At 38.6% G+C, this 24850-nt stretch overlaps 1 protein-coding gene across 3 annotated transcripts in view; it reads left to right on the top strand.

Moving 5' to 3' along the window:
- TRIP4 (thyroid hormone receptor interactor 4) overlaps window positions 1–22339 on the top strand; it is a 70940-nt gene extending 48601 nt beyond the window's left edge. For all 3 annotated transcript variants that reach the window (XM_059698641.1, XM_059698649.1, XM_059698657.1), the window contains exons 11-13: window positions 265–356; window positions 15028–15130; window positions 22041–22339. In XM_059698641.1, coding sequence (XP_059554624.1) covers window positions 265–356; window positions 15028–15130; window positions 22041–22108 — 263 coding nt within the window. In that variant the 3' untranslated portion in view covers window positions 22109–22339. The remainder of the gene's footprint in view (window positions 1–264; window positions 357–15027; window positions 15131–22040) is intronic.
- The last annotated feature ends 2511 nt before the right edge of the window (window positions 22340–24850 follow it).

Genomic DNA, 24850 nt, shown 5'->3' with positions numbered 1-24850 from the left:
TTGTTTGAAGTGAAATTGTGGGGTCTTTGAACTTCAATGGTGTGCAAGTAATTTTCCTATAGCTTAGATGTGGAGAGTGGACTAAACCAGCCTCTCAAATTTTTTTGCTAAAATATCAACAGTTGAACCAAATAAAAACCTCATTGTTTTCCTTATGTCTACATATAGATAATAGAGAAAGTTATTTGTTCAGAATTGAAAACAGATTTGTGAGTTCTAGGGTCACAAAAAAGGAAATTTAATCATTCTTTATTCTTGATTCAGATGTGGAATTTCCCAATGACTATCCATCAGGTTGTCTTCTGGGCTGTGTGGACCTAATTGACTGCTTGTCCCAGAATCAATTTAAGGATCAGGTGAGTAAGAATACTTCTCTTGGACAGATGCTTGCTTCGCCACCATAGATCTTTCAGCACAGGATATCCTGAAGATAGTAAGGTGCTAGCAATTGGATTTAAACATATGAAGAGAAACTTTTAATTAGGAGATACTGGGAAGAGAAAAGACCAGGGTAGAAACAGAAAAAGTATGGTATAGTGATGCTTTGATTTCTGGTATATGGAGAATAGGCACATATACATTTCTACATAAAAAGCTTTTGCCACAATCCAGCTAACACATATAGGATCCTCATCCCTTAGTAAAAGTTCGCTGCTTTTGGTGAATAAAGCTTCCATTATCCCTTGAATTTCAATTAGGTGGTGGGAATGATTGAATTTGTTACTTATTCTGGAACATTTGTTCTGGGCCAGAGAATTCATAATAAGCAAATGTTTGAACTCTGATTGCCTGGACTGTGCCAAGTTTGGTGTGCATGTGTATATATGTGTGTATTTTTATTTATTTTGATCATTTAAGATAGAACTGACATAACTAAAGTACATTTTTGAACAGCAGAGGGAGCTAAAGGAAAACCTGAAATTTAGAGCCTTGTGTTTAGACTCAGACTAGAGAAATCCAAAATCAGAAGGATCATCCTTGAAGCATGAAGAGTTTTACCTACCAGTGTGGGTTACCTGTACTAGAATAGTTACTTTAAGGAGTAGGGCTTCTACCACTGTGCTAAAGAAAGTGTTCTTCAGTTTTTCTCAGTAAATTCTTTGCTTTCCAGACTTATTTGCCTTTCACTAGTGTTATTACTGTCTGCAATTTAAAAAAAACACTATTCCTATATCACCTTCTCTATCCTTTCCTCACATATTTTAGCCAATAGTTATTAATCTCTCTAGTTTTCTGTCTTTCATTTTCTTGTGGATTGCCTCCTCAGCCCTTCTCTGATTACTTTATGTATATGAATACAATGTATCTAATTTGGCATGACTTTTTACTCCTAGCCTTTTTTTCTGCTCTTAGCACTGATCTAGATCTACGCAAAACCACAGACATGGGGAGCCTCTTCATTTTCCACACACTTGTGCCTGTCCTATCCATCTAATGGGCCCTTTACCCTTTTTTTCAGTGTCATTATTTTACTCTAGCCTTTTTTTTTTTTTTCAGTTTAGAAATAATGTAAGAATTTCTTATATTGGTGTAAGCTTTACAATTTTAGAGATTCTCACAGTCATAAACAGCGTAGTTATAACTTTTCTTCTTAGGTTATTTGCATTCTAAAAAAAATAACCAGCAGCCTTTGGCAGTGTGGGTGGTGGTTTTGGCAAGGGATCTTCCTTTACTTTCTCATTTGCCAATCAAGCAAACCACCACCTGATAGAAGATCAAATGATTTGTAGCCAGTCTTCTTTTTGCCACAATTTATGTAGAAAAGGTTGGGAAACTATAATCCTAGTCTATGGAATTAGAAATCTAATTAACAAAACATCGTTTTGGTTTCTCCGGGTTCTTGTCTTTCAGGGTAGCATATTATTCCTCCTATTCTGTCTTTTATCCTGAGAAAGCTGAAGGTAGCTTATAGATGTGGAGGAATCCTTCCATATGTTTCTAGCTGGAGGTCATGGCAACTCTCGTTATGAATTTCCCTAATGTATGACATTAGAATATTTCAAAATGCCAGAAGCCTCTAAGATTCATTAAACACAAGAATCCCATGCTTATTTTTCCTATGGTCAGCTTTTCTCTATTGTTTCTATTCTATGTTTGAAGGTAGCACATGAATGTATTCAGAATTGGTATTAGCCCTATTTGATGATTGTTTATCAGATAAGGATCTTACAGCTTTTAAAGTTGTAGCTTTGGTATTTGGCTGCTTTTGGAAAATGTCTCAAGCACCCTTGGTAGCCTGCCTACCTGTCTGTCTCTCTTTGAGCTAGGGTTCTATGATATACGAAGTGTGATTGCCTTGTCTGTTTTACCAACCTTATTCTCATTTCAGCAAGAATGAGTTGAGAGTTTATGTATTATAACCCTACACTAGCATTTCCCAAACTATTCCATGGTATAGGTGTTCTCTGAAAAATAACGAGGGTAGGGAGATTGTGAGGTTTCCATGAACACATACGTTTGGAAAATGTATTTGGATTAAATAAATTTATTTACTGAAAAACTTCTCAGAGCCCTTAATATGCTAGTGTGTATTATGATTCTGATGTAACTCTCTGATATATCTGGTGGATATAACTTTCATTGTTCACAAAACTTTTTGACCACATCTCTGCCTCTTCTTTCCCCCTCTATCCCCCAAACTCCCTCTTTGCATATTCAGAACTGGTATCTTGTGGTGTGTACGTTTTGGAACTGCTAGTCTGAATATATTTGGTTTTCTCTCATCCTCATAGATTAGCTCACTGAGGGAGAATCATCCAGAAGACACTTTTCTGACTTAAGTCTTCTTTCTGCATTTCCGCACTCATTTCTCATCACTCAGCTAAATTGCATTTTCTTTGAAAACCCGTGTGGATATACTAATTTTATTTCAACTGAAACCAATCTCCTATGTGACTTAGCCCACATTTTACTTCTCCATCTTGTTCGTAACTTTTCTCTTCCCCAGAGAAACTCAGTAACTTACTTCCTGACCTCGAGTTCTTGGCCTTTCTTTGATTAGTTAAAATATACTAAGCCCTCACTATTTTCAGCATAGTGTGATCATTTAGTTTAAAAAAAAACAAACACAAAAAACCCACAGTAAATGTTTTATTAGTGGTTGTTAAAAGTCAAGTGCACTACTCTAGAAGTGGCTTTAAAATATGTGCTAAAAGTGCTTTCCCCTGAGCTAAGAATTCGTCTTCCTTTTATCTTCTAAGAATAGTATGGTTGGCATGGCTGATTTGTACCAGAAAAAAAACCCCACTAGACCTTCCACCCTCTTAAGTAGTAGCAGGGGATCAACCTAGACAAGGTAGGAGTGCTACAGAAAGCACTGAAGGCTCAACTCAGGAGACTGAGGTAGATGAGAGCCATCTAGTTAAAACTTTTGTATTCCCCTGGAAGGAGCCCATGCCGTTTGCCAGCGTTTTATCTGCCAGCAGCAGATGTAAGCTCTCAAAAACAGCAGGGAGGATGTTAACTGCAACAATGCATCAAGGCTGTGGTTTGTAACCTCAATAGTAAGGCAGTTAAAACTTTTTTTTAAAACAAAGACATTTTGATTGCCAAATCCATAACCATTAGCAGCTGTGGTTTGAACAGTTCTCTAGACCTAACAAGTTTTCAGACAAAAAGTTGAGCTGGTGGCTTTTGTTTCTATGTGTCTGTGTTATGTTTGTGCTATTTATATCTCTGCCTTCAATAGAAAATCAGATTTGTCTGAAATCTCCAAGGTCATTGATTATTCAATTTCTTCTGTACTGAATCCATTTTTCTCCTTGTCAGTTTACTGACCCTTTATTCCATTTGATCTTATGGTTTTTATAATAACCGAGACCCTATCTTTTTTTTTAATCTTCACCCAAGGATATCTTTTCCCATTGATTTTTAGAGAGAGTGGAAGGGAGGAAGGGAGAGAGAAAGAGAAACATTGATGTGAGAGAGACGTCCATTGATTGCCTCCCGCACTCGCCCCCTGATGAAACCTGCAACCCAGGTACCTGCCCTTGATCTGGAATCGAACTGGTGACCTTTAGGTTCCCAGGCTAACACTCCAACCACCAAGCCAAACCGGCCAGGGCTCAAGGAATTACGATGAAGCAGTTCTGCTGACTGCTATAAAAATATCCAGCCTGGCTGGTGTGGCTCAATGGTTGAGCATCTACCCATGCACCAAGAGGTCACTGGTTTCGATTCCCAGACAGGGCACATGGCCCACTTGCAGGCTGATTCCCCAGTAGGGAATCGATCGATGTTGATATTTCTCCCTCATCAATATTTCTGTCTCTCTCACCCTCTCCTTCCTCTCTCTAAAAATTAATAAAAACATTTTTTAAAAAGCATCCAAGTGATACAGATCAAGAAGATTGCAAATACCACTTAATATGTGGAAATCATTGGCTACTGTCACCAGCGATTATAAGTCTGAGAGGTTAGAAGTTAAAAAATGAAGGAAGTAATTAATAGTCAATATTTAAATCAGGCATTGACCTTAAATAATAGAGTCCCCAAATTCTCTTTTAAAATATGTGAAAAGGGCCCTGGCAGTGTGGCTCAGTTTGGTCCCATGCACCAAAAGGTCACAGGTTTGATTCCTGGTCAGGGCACATGCTTGGGCTGCTGGCTTGATCCTCAGTAGGCAGCGTGCAGGAGGCAGCCAATTGATATTTCTCTCTTTCTCTCCTTCTCTCTCTAAAATCAATAAAAACATATATATGTTGTACTGAGAAAACCTACCAATTTATAGACCGAAAATGTATGTTCCTAAGGAATCTTTTTATTATTATTATTATTATTAGTTAAGGTATTACAAATGTGTCCTCATCCCCCCCCATTAACCCCAACCTCCCCCCCCCCCACCCCCCGCCCCGCACACTCATGCTCCCATCCCCCTGTTGTCCATGTCCATTGGTTTGGCTTATATATATGTATACAAGTCCTTCAGTTGATCTCTTCCCCTTACTCCCGCCCTCCCCTACTTTCCTTCTGGGGATTGATAGCCTGATTGCTGTTTCTCAGTCTTTGGGTCTGTCCCTTTTCATCAGTCTATGTTGTTCTCTATAATCACAAATGAGTGAGATCATGTGGTATTTATCTTTCTCTGACTGGCTTATTTCACTTAGCATAATGCTCTCCAGTTCCATCCATGCTGTTGCAAAAGGCAAGAGTTCCTTTTTTTTTTTACCGCAGCATAGTATTCCATTGTGTATATGTACCACAGTTTTCTAATCCATTCATCTGCTGATGGGCACTTAGGCTGTTTCCAAATCTTAGCTATGGTGAATTGTGCTGCTATGAACATAGGGGTGCATATATCCTTTCTGATTGGCGTTTCTGGTTTCTTGGGATATATTCCTAGTAGTGGGATCACTGGGTCAAATGGGAGTTCCATTTTTAGTTTTTTGAGGTAGCTCCATACTGTTCTCCACAGTGGCTGCACCAGTCTGCATTCCCACCAGCAGTGCAGAAGGGTTCCTTTTTCTCCACATCCTCTCCAACACTTGTTGTTTGTGTTCCTAAGGAATCTTGAGGGCTGTATCTAAGAACCCATAAACAGGGGTGTTGAATATCTGCCACAATTAGCCTAACCCTTGGCAGTTCTTTAAAGTCACAGCTCATTTGAGTGAGATAGGTAACGTATTTTTGGAATCTAATGACGACCAGAACATTTACTAGAATTTCTGACAAGAACAGACTCGAATTTTTTGCAACCTGGGTAGCAAGTGTTCACTTAATGAATTGAGGACAAGCATGTACATTTTTTAATAATCTAGGAAGCATTATGTTTTCTGTTGTATTTATCCTGAAGAGAGGAAGGGAATATTAATACTTTTATATTCATTTATGTACATTTTTTAATGTTTAGCTTTTCATCTGAAAATGAGCATATAATTCTTAAGATTTTCTTAACTTTCATTCATCGATAAATACTTGAGTATATGTTACAAATCAGTCATGGTTTTAGACACTAAATGAAACAAAAAATTGAATGAGCCAAAGTTTTTGACCCTAGAATGTTTGAAAGATCACTAGGTAGATAAGATATATATGTGAGAACTAAAGGCTGCCTCTAAGGAACTTAAAGGAGGAAAAGGTTGCTTCCAGCTGGGTGGGATCACAAAAGACTTTAAGAAAAAGATGGCATTTGAACTAACCTTGAAGGGTAGTAATAATAAGATCTATTACTTTTTGATAATTTATTATGTGCCAGGCCTATTATATATGTTATTTTCTAACCCTCACAACAACTCCAAGGTATCATTACCCCTCTTTTAGAAATGAGAGAACTTAAGACTAAGGGAGTTAAAATACTAACTTGTGTACTGTTAGTAATTGGTAGAATTGGGATTGCTATTCAAGTCTTCCTACTTAGATGGTAGAAAGCACATGCCAAGGAGAGGGAGTAAGGTGAGGTAGGCAGTTATGAGCCTGTATGGAGAGTAATAGCAAACCAGTTTGTTGAGGGAAGAGTATGAGTGAAGGGGAAGAAGCAGCAAACAAAAATGTAAAGGTATGTTTTGGTCAGAGATAGATACCTTTGAATGACAGGCTACAGGGGGAAGGCTTTTTTCTGTAGTCAGTTGTGGGATGGGAAAAGGTGTTTTGAAGGTGATCAGAGCTTTGCTTGAGGAAAATCAATCCGGCAGCAATGTGGAAGGTATTTGTCATCCAAGGTAGAGATTTAAAAAAAAATCTGTTCTAGGATAATGCCAGCGAAATTAGGCAATGGGATGTGGGGGCAGATGCAAAAGGTTTTATATAGGGAGAATCAAACACCTTATGTGCCACTTTCATTTTACCTGTAAGTAAATCCAGGCTTAGAGAGAATGTGGTCTGCTTGATGTAGAAGGAATCTGCTGTCGTCTTGCTATCTTACTGCAATCTGTTCAAAGCTTCTTGATTTGTCATCCATCCACTGTATGAACCAGGTGGCAAATCGTCTCCTATTTTAAAATTTTATTGCTCAGAATATTATACAATCATACATTCATGAAGTATTTATTGACTATGTGCCATGTACCAGGCACTGTGCTAAAGACTGAGGATCCAGAGTTTTAACAAGGTTAAAAATATTTATTTTTTTACTGACTTTAGAGAGAGAGGAAGGGAGAGAAAGAGGAAAACATTGATGTTAGAGAGAAACATCAATCGATTGCCTCCCATAGGCGCCTGGACCAGGGATCAAACCCCCATCCTGAATAAGTACCCTGACCAGGAATTGAACTGGCAACCTTTTGGTGCATGGGACGATGCTCAACCAACTGTGCCATACCTGCCAGGGCTTAGCAAGATATTTTATTCCCTCTAGATCCTTAAGTCTACTAGAAGAGACTGAAACAAAAAACCTCCAACCATAATAATTATCATATGAACAAAGAAATACACAAAAGAGGAGGCCAAACCCTAAGTCAGCTGGAGGTAGGGTAGGGAAGGTTAAAGAAGCTTCTAAAAATGGTCAGTCCTGAAGAAGGCAGAATTTATGGCCTCCTCAATATACCATGCTATATCATGTGTCTATGCTCTTGTCCGCCAGGAGAGTTCCTATTTAATTTTTTAAACAGCTTAGATGTCATTCTTTCAGTAGAGTCTTCCCTGACTTCAGCCCATTTCCTCCTTGGCAGGATGGTAATTTTTTTTATAATTACAAAAATAAAATGTTCACATGTAGTTGGTCACCATCTATGTCATATTCATCTTTTTATCTCCAGTGTCCTAGTATATAGCCTGGCACATAGTAGGTACTCAATAAAAGTTGTAACAATATATTGAGAGGCTGGCAATGATTGATATACTAGTATGAAAAGCCTTAAATGCTTTGTGAAGGAATTTGAATTGTATTCTAAAGGCAACTATATAAGTGATGTAATGAGATGTGTATTTTAGAAAGATTATCCTGGCAGCAGTAGGAAAGATGGACTGGATGGGGCAAGCCTAAATATAAGGAAATAATTGTCCAGGTGAGGCATGATGAAGGTCTGCAACAATACTCAGGCAGGTTAGTGGACAGAAAGGAACAAATGATTGAAATGTTTAGGACTTGATGATTTGATTGGATATGAAGTATGAGAAAAAGAAAGAAGTCTAGGATTAACTTGTGTTTCTGGCTGTGGTGAGTGGGTGAATGGTACTTACTACCTTTAGTCCAGATGGGGAATACAAAAGAAGAGAATTTTCGTTTAAGGTAAATGACTTTTTTAAATGAGCTGTCCTAACTGGTTTGGCACAGTGGACAGAGCATCGGCTTGCGGACTCAAGGGTCCCAGGTTCGATTTCGGTCAAGGGTATGTACCTTGGTTGTGGGCACATCCCCAGTAGGGAGTGTGCAGGAGGCAGCTGATCGATGTTTCTCTCTAATTGATGTTTCTAACTCTCTATTCCTCTCCCTTCCTCTCTGTAAAAAATCAATAAAATATATTTTTTAAAATAAATGAGCTATGGCAAAGGAAACCTATATTGTAGCCATGAAGGAGAGGTGTTCTCTAGTGTGTGCTCACCATATCAAAATCAACTTTTCTGTAAGTTTTCATTTGCATAGTTGAAAATATTTTAATCTGTTTTGTCCTAAAAGACAAATGTTATGTAGTAAGGGGTACTGTTAATGTTAATCATGCTTAATAATGATCTTACCTTGATATGTTAACTAAGGTTAAGGATTCTCTGAGCTTTGCCTCAGAATGGTTCTCAGTTGAGTCAAACCAGACATCTATAATAATAAAAGCATAATATGCTAATTAGACTGGACAACCTTCTGGTGAAGCCAGGGCTGCGAGGGAAACCCCGGTCCCGGAGGGAAGCCTGGGTCCCAGGTGCCAGAGGGAAGCCGGTGCCGGCAGCCGGGGAAAAGAAGACCTACTCTTGCACAAATTTTGTGAATCGGGCCTCTAGTTGGGAGATAAAATCTAAAACTGGCAGTCTTTAACTCCAGAGGAGGTATTAGTCCCAAGGTAGACTTCAGTGGTTAAGAACCTTACAATGAAGTATCTTTAATTAAGAGCAATTTTCTTTTGGTTCTTACTAGTTTAAGTAGGAGTGAAAGCTTGCTATATGAAAATTAAGACCAAAAATACTTGTCATGAACGGGTGATTCCCATTTAGGTTTTGAAAAGGTCAGGGCAGAAAAGCTGAGGTTAATTTTATAGAAATATACTTGATTGGATTCTATTGCATGTGGAGGTTCCAGCATAGGACTCCAAAAGGCACAGAAAGCCACAGTGGAAATTTTATTGTGAGTAGGATGGGACCAGGAGACCAATGCTTTGTGACTTAAACCAGATCAACTTCCTCAAGTGACTATAAGACTTATAAACTACATATCGCTTATCACTTATTCATTTCACCTGGAGCAAATATGAATTGACTCTATCATTGAGCTGGAACCACCTGCCTTTGATACATGATTTGAATTGGGTACTGGTACAAGGGAGCTCAACTATCCCACTTTGGGCCAGCTGGCATGATCTTTACCTATCCCCAGTCAATATACAGTAGTCAAAGTATCATGATCAATGTTACCCTGATATGAGGAAACTTTTATCTTCCAGGAGAGTAGGGCCCGGGGTGCTAGTTATCCTTTGAACACCTTGAATTGCTTTGAAGGGCAATGTAAACAAGAACTATTTATCAGAGAACACAGTTGCTTTCGGGATCTGCTGCTTTGGATCTATTGTGCTTGTGGCCTTTTTATCAGACTCATTTTATTTTCTTTCCGAATATTATCACCTCTACTTGGAGTTGGTTTTCAGCTAACTAGATTTCAGAGCCTGATTTTATGTCTTATCTAGTTCCTCAAAGTTTAAACCAAGAAAACCTACAGCAAATATATGTTCCTTGTCAGTGACTTTTTCTTGACTGCTTTAGCTTTTAGTTCTGTGGAGACAGGTATAATAAGATTTAGAGCTCATCTGGGGATTTGTGAAGAGTGACATCATTTAGGAGTTACTGATCATTTCAGTGCAAGGACTAAATGGAGGCATTCTTGCAGAGTTGGTGAAAATGCCCGCTTGGTTTTGAATCTGTGGTTGCCCAAAACTACTAAACTTTTTTTCTTTTATGAAAATGGAAAAGAAATGTTTTCTAGATCAGCGGTCGCCAACCATTTGGACCTCACGGACACCGATTGGCAACCGCTGTTCTAGATAGCTGGTGAATAATTTTCCTCTGGAGGGGAGAAGAAAATGGCTGTTTAGTAGTTAATTACCATTTATACTAGACAGCTGTGAAACTTATGAGGCATGAAAGAAGAGTCCACCACACCTCCCCTGGTGGTCAGGCTGGAAACCAGGTGATGATAGGAGTCATGTTGTCTTAGGTAAGGACAGTAGCAACTTCCTGAAGAGTCTGTCACTGAATCTGAATGGTTGCTTTGAGTTGCTTGCTTGATCTTATAACCCACAACGCCTACCGTACTATGTCAGTGATCCTTAATCTAGCATTTTCTCTAAATTGGATATGACATCAGTTTATCCACATTCTTCACAGATATGAATCCTCCTCTCTTAATTTACTCTTTCTCTGAGTCAGCTGCGTTTTAGTCTTTGCCTCTCAGACCAGAAATTCCTTTCTTGTCTCTGACTTGTTAGTGTATAATGTGGCCCCTAATGCCCCTAATGCTCAGTTGCAGAGATTGTATGTTTTTGGAGGTACTGAGGCTTTGCCAAGCTGACTTTGCTATAATGCATTTTGCCGTGAAAAATAATCTCTTTTCCCAATGCACAGGCCTGCCTTTCTTTATTCCTTGTAGGCTGCTTTGTTCTTCAGCTCTGTTTCTTATAAGCCTCTTAAAGTTCAGTGATAGAGCTTGGGAAAAGGGATATTCACATGAAACTTGGATTTAAATTCAGTTGATTTTTATTTTATTGAATTTATTGGGGTGACATTGGTTCACAAGGGAAAGTTGATTTTAATATTTAGCTTTACTGTGAGTCATGAATGGGTCCAAGGAACCTCTTGTTCTATAATATCATTTATCCAACCTTTTCCCCTTTATATGACATTTGCTTACTGTGTACTTTTTATATATCAGGGTACTTTTTATTAAACTTAGGGCCTTATTGGATACTTGCCAAGACACGAAAGTTTTAATTTAGCTTGAGGGATAACAGATTACAGAATAGCACCTGCTTTTACCCAGAGTTAAAATCCTAGGAGTGTCTAGTTCCCAGCCTATGCATATTCAGTATTATTAAGTGAACCTTAATGCACAAGTTGGTAAATTCCTTATTCTTTCATTCAATAAGTATTTATTGATTTCCTTAGTATATGCCAGGCATGATTGGTACTGAGAAGTAAATTTTGACAAAAATCTCTGCCTTCATGGAGCTTTCATCCTATTAAGGGGAGGACAAATTAAAAAATTTAAATAAGTAGCCCAGCCAAGTGGGTCATTTGGTTGGAGTGTCATCAATACAACAAAAAGTTGCAGGCTCGATTCCCCGTGAGGTCACATACCTGGGTTGCACATTCACTTCCCAGTTAGGTTTATATGGGAGGCAACTGATCGATGTTTCTCTCTCACATCCCCTTCATCTCTCTCTAAAAATCAATAAAAACATATCCTCAGGTGAGGATTAAAAAGCAAAAAGTTATTGAAGGGAAGAAAATAATAATTCCTTCTTTCTCTATCCCCCCCAGCCCCAGGTAACCTCTATTTTACCTTGTATTTCTATGAATTTGTCTATTCTAAGTACCACATATAAGTAGAATCATACAATATGTGCCCTTTGTGTCTGGTTTATTTTACTTAGCATGAATTTTTAAGATTTATCCATTTTGTATCAGAATTTCATTTCTTTTTTAAAAAATATATTTTTTTATTGATTTCAGAGAGGAAGGGAGAGAGAGATAGAAACATCAATGATGAGAGAGAATAATCAATCAACTGCCTTCTGCACATCCCCTCCCCCCCATTCCACTGGGGATCAAGCCCACAACCTGGGCATGTGCCCTCATTGAACTTTGACCTCCTGGTTCATAGGTCAATGCTCAACCATTGAGCCACACTGGCCGGGCTCATTTCTTTTTAAGGCTGAATAATATTCATTCTATGTAAATACCACATTTTGTTTATTCGTTTACATACTGATGAATTGTGGAAACTAGTGGCTATTGTGAATAATGCTGCTGTGAACATTTATGTGTTTGTGTCCCTTTCAGTTCTTTTGGGTATATACCAGGAAGTGGAATTGCTGAATTATATGGTAATTCTGTGTTTAGCTTTTTGAAGAACTCCAAACTGTTTTTCCACAGTGGTTGTACCATTTTACGTACATACCAACAATGCATGAGGGTTTCAGTTTTTATTCTTAATAATGCTTGTTATTGTCCATGTTTTTTGTTTTTGTTTTGTTTTATAATAGCCATCCTCGTGAGCAAGAAGTGATACCTCATTTTGATATGCATTTTAAGGACCTTATTTTCCCCCCAGTTTTATTGAGATTTGATTGACATCTAACATTGTATTAGTTTAAGGTGTACAACACAATGACTTGTTATATTAAAAAATGGTTACCACAATACGTTTAGTTACCATCCATCACCTCTCATAGTTAGAGGCCCAGGAGAGAAGAGGTCTGAGACCTGACCCCTGAAGCATACCAACATTTAAAGAATGGGGAGATGAGAGGCAGTCAGTAAAGCAGCAAAACCAGGAAGAGAATGGTATTCTGGAAGCCAACTGAGGAATGTGTTCAAGAATGAGGGGGAGAAGAACTTTGTCAGGTTCTACAGATCAATTAAAATAAATGCTGAGAAACTGGTCATTTGATTTAGTTTGGAAATGAACAATGACCTTTACAAGAATAGTTTGGGTGGACTGATGGGAGTTGAAAGCCTGTTAGTATAGTGAATTCAGGAAAAATAGAGGAATTTGAGGCAGGGAGTATAGATAGTCTTTAAATGAATTTTATTAAAGGGAATCTGAGAAATGGGGTAAGAGCTGGAGGAGAATGTGGGATCTGGAAAGTTTTTGTTTCATGGCACACATTACAGAAAGTTTGTTTTTGTTAATCCTCACCTGATGATATTTTTTCCATTGATTTTTAGGGAGAAAGACAGAGAGAGAAACATCTATGTGAGAGAGACACATCGATTAGTTGCCTCCTACATGTGCCCTGTACAGGGCTGGGGATCGACCCTGCAACAGCGATATGTGCCCTTGACTGGAATTGAGCCCAGGACCCTTCAGACTGCAGGCCGATGCTCTAACCACTGAGTCAAACCTGCTAGGGCCACAAGTATGTTTGTTAATGAGGTTAATAAAGTCAAGAGAACATTTATGGATGCAGATAAAAAAGGAGAGAATGGCTGAAATGGCTTGCAATTTTGGAAAAGCAGAGCTGTGAAGTACTGGCAGCATTGTCCTCTACCTTGATACTCTATTAAAACAGAAGAGAAAGCAAAAAACATGAAGCGATGTCAATTGTGACTACTGTTGCTTTGACCTCTGTAGAATTAGGTTTAAAGATCTTGATAGCAGCTTCTGGTTTTATTTGTGCCAAAGCACCTCAAAGGTAACAGCTGGACCCTACTTTTCTTTGAATTCTAAAGCTCCAAGAGGTAAAGAAAGAGGAGTTTACCCTCCCATCTTTAGTCTTTCTTTTCTACCATGAACATTTTGACCTTGGCTGTGATATAATTGTAGCTGATACTTGGTATTAAGTTTTGTTTTTTCAAAGTACATGCCATACTGCCTTGGCCAATTTTTGTCAATGGTTAGAATGTTGGCCCCCAGACTGAAGGGTCACGAGTTCGATTCCCAGTCAAGGGCATGTACCTCAGTTGCAAGCCCCCCAGCCCTGGTAGGGGCATGTGCAGGAGGCAACTAGTCAATGTGTCCCTCTCTCTCTTCCCTGCCTCTCTCCCTCCCACTCTCTCTGGAAATCAATGGGAAAAATTTATGCTGGGGTGAGGATTAAAAAAAAAGGTACTTGCCGTACCTGTCCCACACAGAAAGCCATGGTATGTGGATAGGACCAAAGGCTGCTTAAATTCTTTGTTTTTTCCACAGCATTACTTACCACCTAACACAGAGTGGCCAGTAAAGAAGTTTAACTGTTCATACTTCACTTGCTGTAGAGAATTTGAATTTTCTTACTGAATCCTTCATTTCTACTTAGAGCCTTAGATCTTTAGAGGACACATCTTGGCAGGTGAAAAGAGTGGAAAATAATTTCATGCTTTTGATGGTAATTAGTAGGAGAAAGGCTCCTCTGGTAATGAAGTCTGACCCATAGTCGCATTCAACCTATGAATCATATTTGTCCAACAAACACGAGACACCCAAGATAGGAAATAATGAAACAACAGATCAGTTGGGCATTGCTGGAGAGCACTTTATGCCAATCCCCAATTGTTCTTTAAATTGTGATTGTGTGGTCGGCATAATCTTACTCTAGGTGTTGTGTCTGTCTTTGCAGAAGGCATAAAAGTCCAAAGTATTCACATAGATTTATTTTGTGTTAAGAGATCCAAAGGAGGCTTCTAAATAATTTTCAGAATTGCTCTATCAGTTACCTTTCCACCCTAAGTAAGTCTGGCATGCATCCAGCAAAACAGCTTTTGCATGTTCATACCTTTCAGAGTGAATCATCTTTGTTCCCTTTAGTGAGAGAAGGGCTCTTTTGACGGTTTTTAGCAGCATTTTTACAAATGTTCTGTTTTTTCTTAAATATTCCAGTGTTTCACTTGAGTTGAATGTAAGGGGTGCCCAATGTTCCTGAAGGAGACCTCTGAATCTCCCACTTCATAGTCGCTTATATTAAAGAACAGGCAGTCTTATTCTGGGAAGATCTCAGGCATTCTTTTTTTTTTTTTTTTTTTTTTTTTTGAAGAAATGGTAGACAATAGACTACATAAGAATACTGTGCTAAGGCCTGAGAAAAGGTGAAGGTTTGTTCTTGTTTGTTGAGCATAATCCTCTTTACATGAGTATGAAATGAAGAGTACTGTCATCAGCATGTTGAGGTGAAATCTGGGACATCCTTTGATCTTCTGGAAATTCAAAATTTGTCCCAACTAGACTGAACTTTTTATTTTTATATTTCACAGTATCCAGACATGAGTCAAGAATCTGATTCTCCATTTGTTTTCATCTGCACAAATCCCCAGGAAATGATTGTGAAGTTTCCCATTAAAGGAAATCCAAAAATCTGTAAGTCACAAGCTTTGACGATCTAATTTTCTTTTTTTATCTTGCACCTCACTTGTTTAACTTTTTAAAAATTTTCTCTTTTTACCCTCTTCTATAGCATCTCAAGTGTTGGAGGATTAATACATTTATATTTATTGATAACTTTAATGTTAGGTTAACTATAGAATACCTTTTCTAAAGTGTATCCTGATTGGTCCACAATTATTGGCATGCTAATGAATTGTTGTAAACTTCAGTTTAGGACCCCAATACATTTAAATCCCATTTGTCAGCCAAAAGACTGTGCTTTGTTCTGCTATACTGCTTAGTGGCAACATTGTCATTTATCCATTGTTCATTAGTATTTAATCCAAGAATAAGACAACTTTTTAAGTGTCTGTTCTTGATTGTCTGTTTTGGAGGCATTACTTCCCCACTATTCCGTCTCACCCTCCCCCCAATTCCCTTGATCACTGGTTTCTAGAGCTTTGCCCTAAGCCTCTTGTTTTTCATCTTTTTGAAACATCTTGATGATTTCTTTTTCTGTAACTTTTGCTTTTATGTATTTGTGTTTATAGTACTCTCTCTATATTCACCTCTTAGGAAGTGCTTGTTGACTATTCTTTGAACACTCAACTTTTCTTCATCTTCCATCTTCTCTTTCTCTGTGTGGTCCTACAGCAGCCTCTTCTGTTTCAAAGCAATCCAAGGAAACATATAGTGGTATCCTCTTTGTCTAACTTTCTTTAAAAAACAACATCAACTATTCTCTCATTTGCTCATATCAGTTACTATTTTATGCCTCTGTGACATTGCTTTCCCACTGTGTGAACTGGATGATTCTGGGGCATGCATTGTCTTCAGCTGTGCACAACTCTATCTCACCCGTTATCTTGAAGATCAATTAGCCACTTTATAATTCTTTTCTGTGGAGAAGGACTTCTCAAACTATCCTATATATTAAAAGGGTAATATGCAAATTGTCCCCTCAACCGGGAGTTCAACCAGAGTTGGACCAGGGGGCAGGGCCAGCCCACCACCTCCCGCATTCCCTCCACCCGGCCATTGGCCTGATTGGCCCTATCGGGGAGGACCAGCCGGACCCCACCCGTGCATGAATTCATGCATTGGGCCTCTAGTAATATAAATAAAAATCACCTATAGAACTGTTAAGACAGAATCCTAGGCCTTCTCCTCAATGTACCTATGGCTTTGATCGACTGAGTACACTGAGTAATACTGCTTTCAATCAGAAAATGAAATGCTTTGAGTATGAACTTAAATTAATGTATATTCACTACAAAATTCAGGCAACTCTCATGATTTAAATGACACATATGTTCCTGAGTTTCCTACAAATCAGAAAATCTGAACATAAGTTGCCCTTAACTTATACAAATTATTTACTTCAGACTTTACCCCAATGGGTAGCCAAGTAGCCCTGGAAATTCTTTTCCCTTCTTCTACACTATGTAGGATTTAAATCTTTCTTTTCCTCTCCTTTTTGGTTGTGGCATTCTACCCTCTTCTTCTCTGTTCCATTCTCACCTTACTCTGATGGTAAGAGGAAATGTGGTATGTCTCCTCTGTCAAACCCACTGCTACCTTGATCTTTACCTTAGTTACCTTTTCTTAGCTGCCTCCTCTATCTTGGTTTTTATCTACTGTTTAAGCTCTCGTGAGAAAATGTTCTCTGTACACAGAGTTTAGATACTTCTCTGAAATGTTTTACTTCAGTACTATCTCTACCCAGACAGAGACCCACCTTCAGCATATATATGGCCGTCATTTTTTTCCATAAGGTTTAATAGGGGTGAGGAGTGATGATCTTAGGGAGCAAGTTTTAATAACCTCCTGTCTTTCCCCATTGTTTCTGTTAGTTAAAAGCTTTTAAAAGCCAAAATGGGATTTATACTTGTTTCAGGGACAACAGAGCTACATAGAAATTATGAGCCTACAGCAGCCGTGGGCAAACTACGGCCGGCGGGCCGGATCCGGCCCGTTTGAAATGAATAAAACTAAAAAAAAAAAAAAAAAGACCGTACCCTTTTATGTAATGATGTTTGCTTTGAATTTATATTAGTTCACACAAACACTCCATCCATGCTTTTGTTCCGGCCCTCCGGTCCAGTTTAAGAATCCATTGTGGCCCTTGAGTCAAAAAGTTTGCCCACCCCTGGCCTACAGCTTCTTTCATGGTAGACCAGTCAAGGTGAAAAAACATTGGTCAGAAACAATAGGTAGTGAAAATTGGTGTTTTTTTTTAAAGGAAAGAATAGGCTCACCAATCCCTGTGTGTCTCAGAAAAATAAATTCAATTGAGAGGAAACCAGAGTGAGGATTTAGTCAGGTATAAAGTTTCTGTTCTCTGTAACTCCCCATTCCTTTATCTTTCATTCAATTTTACCATCTCTAAAAACTTTACACTCTGCCAGAACTTCCTTGCCTTAGGTCATAGAGGCCACTTTCAGTAGTTTACAGCTGGGAGAGTCTTTAATCCCACTGCCACAGGGAAAAATATATAGTTGGCTTTTAATTTGGAATGCTTCATAGTTTATTCTAGATATATTGTTACTTGTAGTGGTTAAGTTCCATAATATTAATAATATAGTTAGTACTCTACTTCAATGACTGCCATAACTATAGTTTAAATCTAAAAAAAAATTTTTTTGTGGGATGGCTTAGGAACCTAACCACCTTTTTTTTTTTTTTTTTTTAAATATATTTTTATTGATTTCAGAGAGGAAGGGAGAGGGAGAGAGGGAGAAAAACATCAATGATGAGTGAGAATCATTGATTGGCTGCCTCCTGCAGGCCCCCTACTGGGGATCAAGTCCGCAACCTGTGCATGTGCCCTTGACCGGAATTGAACCTGGGACCTTTCAGTCTGCAGACCGACGCTCTATCCACTGAGCCAAACTGGCTAGAGCATAACCACCTTTTATAGATAGTTATATGAGAAATATATTCCAAGTTCTAAACTTCTGACTTGGAAATAAACTTTTAGAATACAACCCACTTACATGTTGTGTAATGTATATATGCCTTCATTGAAAGGTATACATTTTGATTTATGTTTTTGGACATGTAAACTTGAGCTTGCTTGACCTGGGGATAATTGTGTTTCTTGAAATTGAAATAATTTAGAAAAGAGCAATGTGCAATATGTTATCGTTTGGCTGTGCTCAAATTAGGAAATGCAAAAATGTTTAGTATAGTAGAATATATAGGTTGAATGTTCAGAGAGATAGAGGAATCTTTTTACTTTAAATAAACTACATGTTCTATAAACTCATGCAAATACTGCCTTATATCTTATGCAAAGCATGTGAAAATCCCTATGAGAGTTATATCAATGGATGGCAAATAATTTTTCCCTTTCAACTTCTAGCCCATCTGTTGAACATGCATTTGATTTTCTCGTAGGCACCATGATTGAGGATGTGGTTTAATATTGAAATGCTGTAGGTACTAAATGTGAAAGTATTGGGGAAATACAGAAACTAAGCATTATCACTCTGCTTTTAAGAGAGTGTATATTGTGTGTTACATTAGTTAACTGTCCAGATCCCAAGTCCAGGCTGAACTAGAACTCAAAGTTCAGAGTCCATGTAATCCAAGGGCAGCCATGATGACTGCCTCTTCATGCAAGAAGCCCTAGTCCCTTGCCCTCATTGCCCACAGCTGACCCCAAGAATTGTTACTATTGGCAGTCACTGTGGTAGATTCTAGGGAATGCAAAGAAGTCCTTATTTGTAAGGAGCTCACAGTTGGCTGGCACATGTACAGTTTTTTTTTTTTTTTAAGGCAGCCTAGGGGATGAAAAGAACTTCTGAATCCCTGGAAATGCCTTGGAAATCCTTACTCTATATCTCCTTCCTCCTATTAGTTTTCTATTTTATGACAACATAATTGAAGTCAGAGATTAGTCTGCCTACCACTGAGTGCTTTGTTCTGATGGGTTGATCTTACCTGAGCTGGTCTTACTTGAAGGTTGTCATAACCAGATTGCAGTTTTCTAAAAATTATACTTGGAAAGTTCTTATACAGTAAAGCTTTGAGAGTGTGAAGAAGGTAATGTCTCTTTTTTTAATATGAGGAATCTGAAATGAATATTGTGAAAACACTTGCCTAGAGTTATATGGTAAATTAAAACAGACCATATCTAAGAAATACAGCTCCCAAGCCTCAACTACTTTTTCAGAGAACTTTGAGTTTATGAGGCACTTTAACATATATGATTTCAATTAGTTATTTGATTAAGTGACTTAATGTATGTAAAATACTTAGCACAGCGCTTGGTACATAGAAAGCACTTAATGTTAGCTGTAATCCTTCCAACAACTTTGTAAATTGGTAGGAATTTTTCCTCCTTTCATTTTTAGTTGAGTAAACAGGTTTATAGGAATTGTATTTTGCTCACATCTTTTTGCTTCTAGGTTTCCAGCTCTTTTCTAGGTTTTATGTGTTTTGTTTTGTTTTTCATATTGCCTCAGAAACAAATCATTCCAATTTACATTTCATTTTTAGGACACAATATCATAGGGCTGGAAAGAGCCGTCAGTACTATGTAGTCTAGTTTCTTAGCATTGAAAAGATTGAGGACAAGAGTGACTGGGTGACTTCCTTCGGGTTATACAGAAAGGCAGTCTCAGGACTGAAACTGGGACCTGGTTCTTCCAGCTTATTCAATAAAGAGAACTGGAAGCCTGGAGTCCTAGATGGAATTCTAAATTCTGTCCTGGCTTGTTCTAAAAAGCTGAGTAATACACCATGCTTCTTTGTACCTCTGGGTACCACCACCGTTACCATGGATACTCTTAATAGTATCTATTCTTGGTTACTCAATAGTTCCTATAATGTAAAGGTTTTGAAATTTGTAGTGTCTGCCTTCTTTGTTTAATTCATTTGATGAAAACATTTATTGAGCACCTATCATTTGGTAGTGTTAGAGATACAAAGGCAAACTTGCCTTGTTTTGTAATCCTCACTCAAGGAGTGAGGATATTTTTCCCTTTAATTTTTAGAGAGAGTGAAAGGGAGGGGGGAGAGAGGGAGAAAGAGACACATTGATATGAGAGAGACACATTGATTGGTTGCCTCCCACATTCCCATATGCACCCCACCTCAGGGTGGGGATCAAACCTGCAACCCAGATACGTGCCCTTGATTGGGAATTGAATCCAAGACCCTCTGGTGCACAGGCCGACACTCTAACCACTGAGCATGCCAGTCAGGGCCAAACTTGCTTTGTAATAGGGCTCTTTGCCAGATTGCTGGCACATGTTCAGATTTCCAACCAGGCAGCCTAGGGGATGAAAGAACTTCTAAATCCTTGGGAATACTCTGTGCTCTAAAGCCCAAATTAAAATCAACAGCATTGTAAAAATAAAAATACAAAATAAAATCAACAGCATTGTGACTATTGTGAATGGCATTTAGATTATCATTTAGTGATGGTTTCTGAGAAAGTCCAGAAAAGAAGTAATGTTATTCCAGGAGCAGGTATAGCCCTCGAGAGATGGAGGAGGGGGGAAGAAATTTAGAAAACAGGGAAACTTGTTAAGTTGTGGTTATTTTTCTCACAATCTCTTTGTGCATTAGTCATGACATGTGTTCTTTATTTTTTTTAAATAAGGTTTTAAAAATATTTATTTGAGAGAGAGAGAGAGAGAGAGAGAGAAACATCGATTGTTGTTCCGCTTATTTATGCATTCATTGGGTAATTCTTGTATGTGCCCTGACTGGGGAGCAAGCCCACAACCGTGGTGTATCAGGATGATGCTTTAACCAACTGAGCCGCACAACATGTATTCTTAATTGGGCAAATGAGGATATTGAAATCCAGAGGAACAATGACTTGCCCCAGATCATATAGCTAGTTAATAGACGAGAACCTGAGTCTCCTGACTCCTAGTCTAGTGCTCTTTTATACCTGATTGCTGCAAGAAATGAAAATGACAGCATATTGGGGCAAAGGTTGTAGGTATGGGCCTGTAATACATGTGGATCCTTGTTTTAGTTTTTTTTTGTTTGTTTGTTTTTGTGGGTTTTTTAGTGCTGAGGATGATGTTCAACTTAATTGTTTCTGTTTCCAGCATTAGCATTGCTATGGACTTAAATGAGACTTTTTTTTTTGAAGAAAGCAAACTGCACACCCTATTCTCAGGCCAGACAGACAGGAAGGAACTCAAGTTTCTTTCTCTTCATGAGATGGATGGCTCCTCAGGCTGCTACCACTGAACCAAACTCTGTCCTGGTAGATCTGAGGAGTCAGAGGTCAGAGACCACAGGTTCTTCACTCCTAAGGAAGGTCACCTGGGACAGGAACGTTGCTTGTTTTCTAACTTTAACACTTAGAAGAGTCATGCAGCCTATGACCTTTGCCCTTCTTAGCTGGTGATAGGGGCCCTTTGTCAGTACAGCATTCATGTGGATTCTACTCTACTGTTTCAGGTCACTCCCCCTATTAAGTCAGAGGCAGGAAAGGGGTGAGTTGAACTGCTTTTCTCATTGTGAGGGAGGTTCATGCATTATGCTCAGCGAGTTAACAGGTCAGAGGAATGGGTTTCCCACTGCGTGAAATGCCTTTCTCTATTATATTTTCTGTTCTTTAAAAACTTGGTTTAGTATTAGATTGGAAAAGATGGTGTTTCTTTTCTACTAGCTACAAAATTAGAAATATTAACTTAGATTCTTTAGGCGAATACTCATTGTGTTTGTGTGCATGCTTTTGTATCTCTCTATATGGTGTTCCCACTGCTTCCTCATTCTTACAGAATGCAACTCTGAAGTTTGAAAGTGTCAGAGTCCTGAAGCAAGATAATTGAATGTGACAGGAACACAGTAACCAGAAGACCTGGGAGGCCATGAAAGATTTGCATTGCAAATATAAAAAATAAATAATGAGGCTTCTTTTTCTCCCTTACAGGGAAACTGGATTCCAAGATCCATCAAGGCGCAAAGAAGGGGTTAATGAAGCAGAATAAAGCTGTCTGACCCAGGAGAAAAGGAACTATACAGCCTAGTGGAGTTTTGTGTACTAAAATTGTTATCCGTTGGTCCTTTGGAACTGAAGCAGTAGAAATCTCAAGGCTTGGAATCAAGCTTGACACTCTCAGAATTTAAACTCTTATCAAACTTGTATATTTTTCTTAGGGAGTGGGATTCTTTATGTAGTGGGTCAGAATCTTTGAATACATTATTTATAAAAACCTATTTTAAAAATTCTTGGTCTTTGACATTTTTTCTCAGAATGGTATTTGAGGAAAAAGGAACAAATTGTTCCTTGGGAAAATTCTTAACCTAGGTTAATGATTTTGGAGGGACCACTTGAATTTTGAGGCTCCCTGCCCCCCCCCCCCCCCCAAAAATGGTAGCCTGATAGACAATTTGGATGTCTGAGAAATCCTGTGCTTGATACAAACCTGTGATAGGACAAAAAACTTCGTTGGCAGATTTTTAAAATAAAATTTTTTTTTAAGAGATAGTCTGAATAGGTGCTACGACTTTGTTCTCTGGTTTGAGACATTAGGCATAAGTAGATCAGACTGGGAAGAGATGGAGCCACCTGCTAAAGCAGCATGAAACTGCCCTATTTATTTTGTTGGTATTGCAAAAGCATCACTTGGATGGGGCAATTAGAAACAAACTGAAAAATAAAATCCCTTCAGTAATTGCATCCAAATACCCCCAGATGCTGAAACCAAACCCTTTAAACCATCCACACCCCAGGAAGCTGTGAGTTTTGGAAAAATAGGAGGTTGGTTTGAAATGAGATTTTTACTAGTCAGTCTGGCCCCCACTTAGCAAAGCCTTTCTTCTGAGGCTGTTCAGAAGAGCTATCAGAATCTCAGTTGCTGGTATCAGGGAATTCATGGTCTTAAATGCGTATGTTCTGCTTTTTATGAAGCAGCACCACCACACTGGGGAAGTTGGATCCCCTCCAGCAGTTGTGTGCATGACTTAAAAAGAGAGCACAAGGGAGAGAAAAAAAGTGCCCGGTGTTATGAAAAAGATTAATTTCCCCTTTCTTTAATCCTTCATATTCAGCATTTATTTGCATGGAAATACCTCCACTCATTATGCATTGATGTTCACTCAACTGTGAACCCTGCTTGTTGCATAGCTTTAGGCACTGGTTTTGAGGGGGCCTGGTCACTCTGGATTTCCCACCTGATTCTTGTTCTGGTGATGCAAACATGTAGTATTTTCCTTCCTTTCCCATTCAACCTCTATAGAGAAAATGGAAAAGACAGCTAAGGGCATGTCTTTAGGGGGAAAAGTCTCTTTTTGGCCTCCTACAGACCCTGGTACTGTTAGTGAATCCACATTAGGTTCACTATGCAGTTAATAATTTACCAAGCAGTAGCACCTTGAATTCTGAGCTGGAATTACCTAGTTTTCTGTCTTTCATTTTTTTAAAATATATTTTTATTGATTTCAGAGAGGAAGGGAGAGGGAGAGGAACATGGAAACATTAATGATGAAAGAGAATCATTGATAGGCTGCCTCCTGCATGTCCCCTACTGGGGATTGAGCCTGCATCCTGGGCATGTGCCCTGACCAGGAATCAACTGTGACCTCCTGGATCATAGGTCGATGTTCAACCACTGAGCCACACTGGCCAGGCTGTCTGGTTTCCTTAATACCAAAATAAAACCAAAAGGCATGAGGTAAAGAGCCTAGGGCTGGAAGAAGAAAAGTTAATCTGCCTTTTTATTTAAATGACAGCCTGAGCACAGAAGAGTCTGGATTGGTTTTTCCACCTGGATAGATTGTGTGCATGCCTAAAGAAAAACATCAGGAACTATAAGAGTTCAGGTTATGAAACCATTTGTGTACCATGATAAAGTTTATAAGGGCCTTCCAAATTTATAAGAACCACCTCACATCCAAAATATGCAGCTGGAGCCACATGAGAAAATGGCAGAGTAACTTGGAAACTTCTTTTCATGGTTAGACTGTGAAAGTCTGTCTTTAGTTCATGTGGTGGTGGTATTAGGTCCCTTATTTGCAGACACCAGAGAGGAAGTGTGGGAGAGACTTGAGGGTAGATGGGCCTCCATTGCTCAGTGATGAGTAGCATAATTTAAAGCTTAGTGGAAATTATTAGCCTGAATATAAACTCACACAGGAATAGCCAGCCTCTTAGTACTTTATACCACTGCTCTGACCCTACAACTCTAGGACTGCTTGGCCTGAGGGAAGTTCCATGGTTCAGAGCTGGTTTTCTTCTGCGCCCCCTTTTGGATGGTTGGGTTCAGTGGCTCACAATTTATATAGTATCTAAAGGATTCAGTGTTTTTGTTTTTGTTTTTCCAGACAGGACTCAATCTTAATTATATAAGCTCAGAGTAGGCTATATATAAAACTGGTTTTCTCTGTCAGGATTTAGGAGGCTTTGGCTTCGCAGTCAGATGTTTGAAATGGAGTGAGGTGTTTTTTGTTTTTTTAACTTTTTGCTTGCTATAGCTAATCTGGAGAAAGAGAACTATGTGTCTCCTCTTTTCTTTTTAAGCTGGAAGTTTACAGAAACCCATTTTTTCCTAGGGAGGTATGAAAAATTTAGACTTTCAAGATTACTTTTACAAATAATTACAAAGTTATGAGTTATAACTTTTTCCATTTTAAGTACTGTCTCTACTAAAGTGTATTTATGTGGATTTCATTTACTTTGGTGAATTTTTTTTAATGCCTTTGCTAGAGCTCTTAGCCAAGATTGAGACAGTCTGGGAGTTG

Source organism: Myotis daubentonii, chromosome 1, assembly GCF_963259705.1.
Source record: "Myotis daubentonii chromosome 1, mMyoDau2.1, whole genome shotgun sequence".
In the NCBI taxonomy this organism is placed as follows: Eukaryota; Metazoa; Chordata; class Mammalia; order Chiroptera; family Vespertilionidae; genus Myotis; species Myotis daubentonii.
Note: the sequence above shows the minus strand (reverse complement) of the source record. Positions and strands in the feature narration are given on the sequence as shown.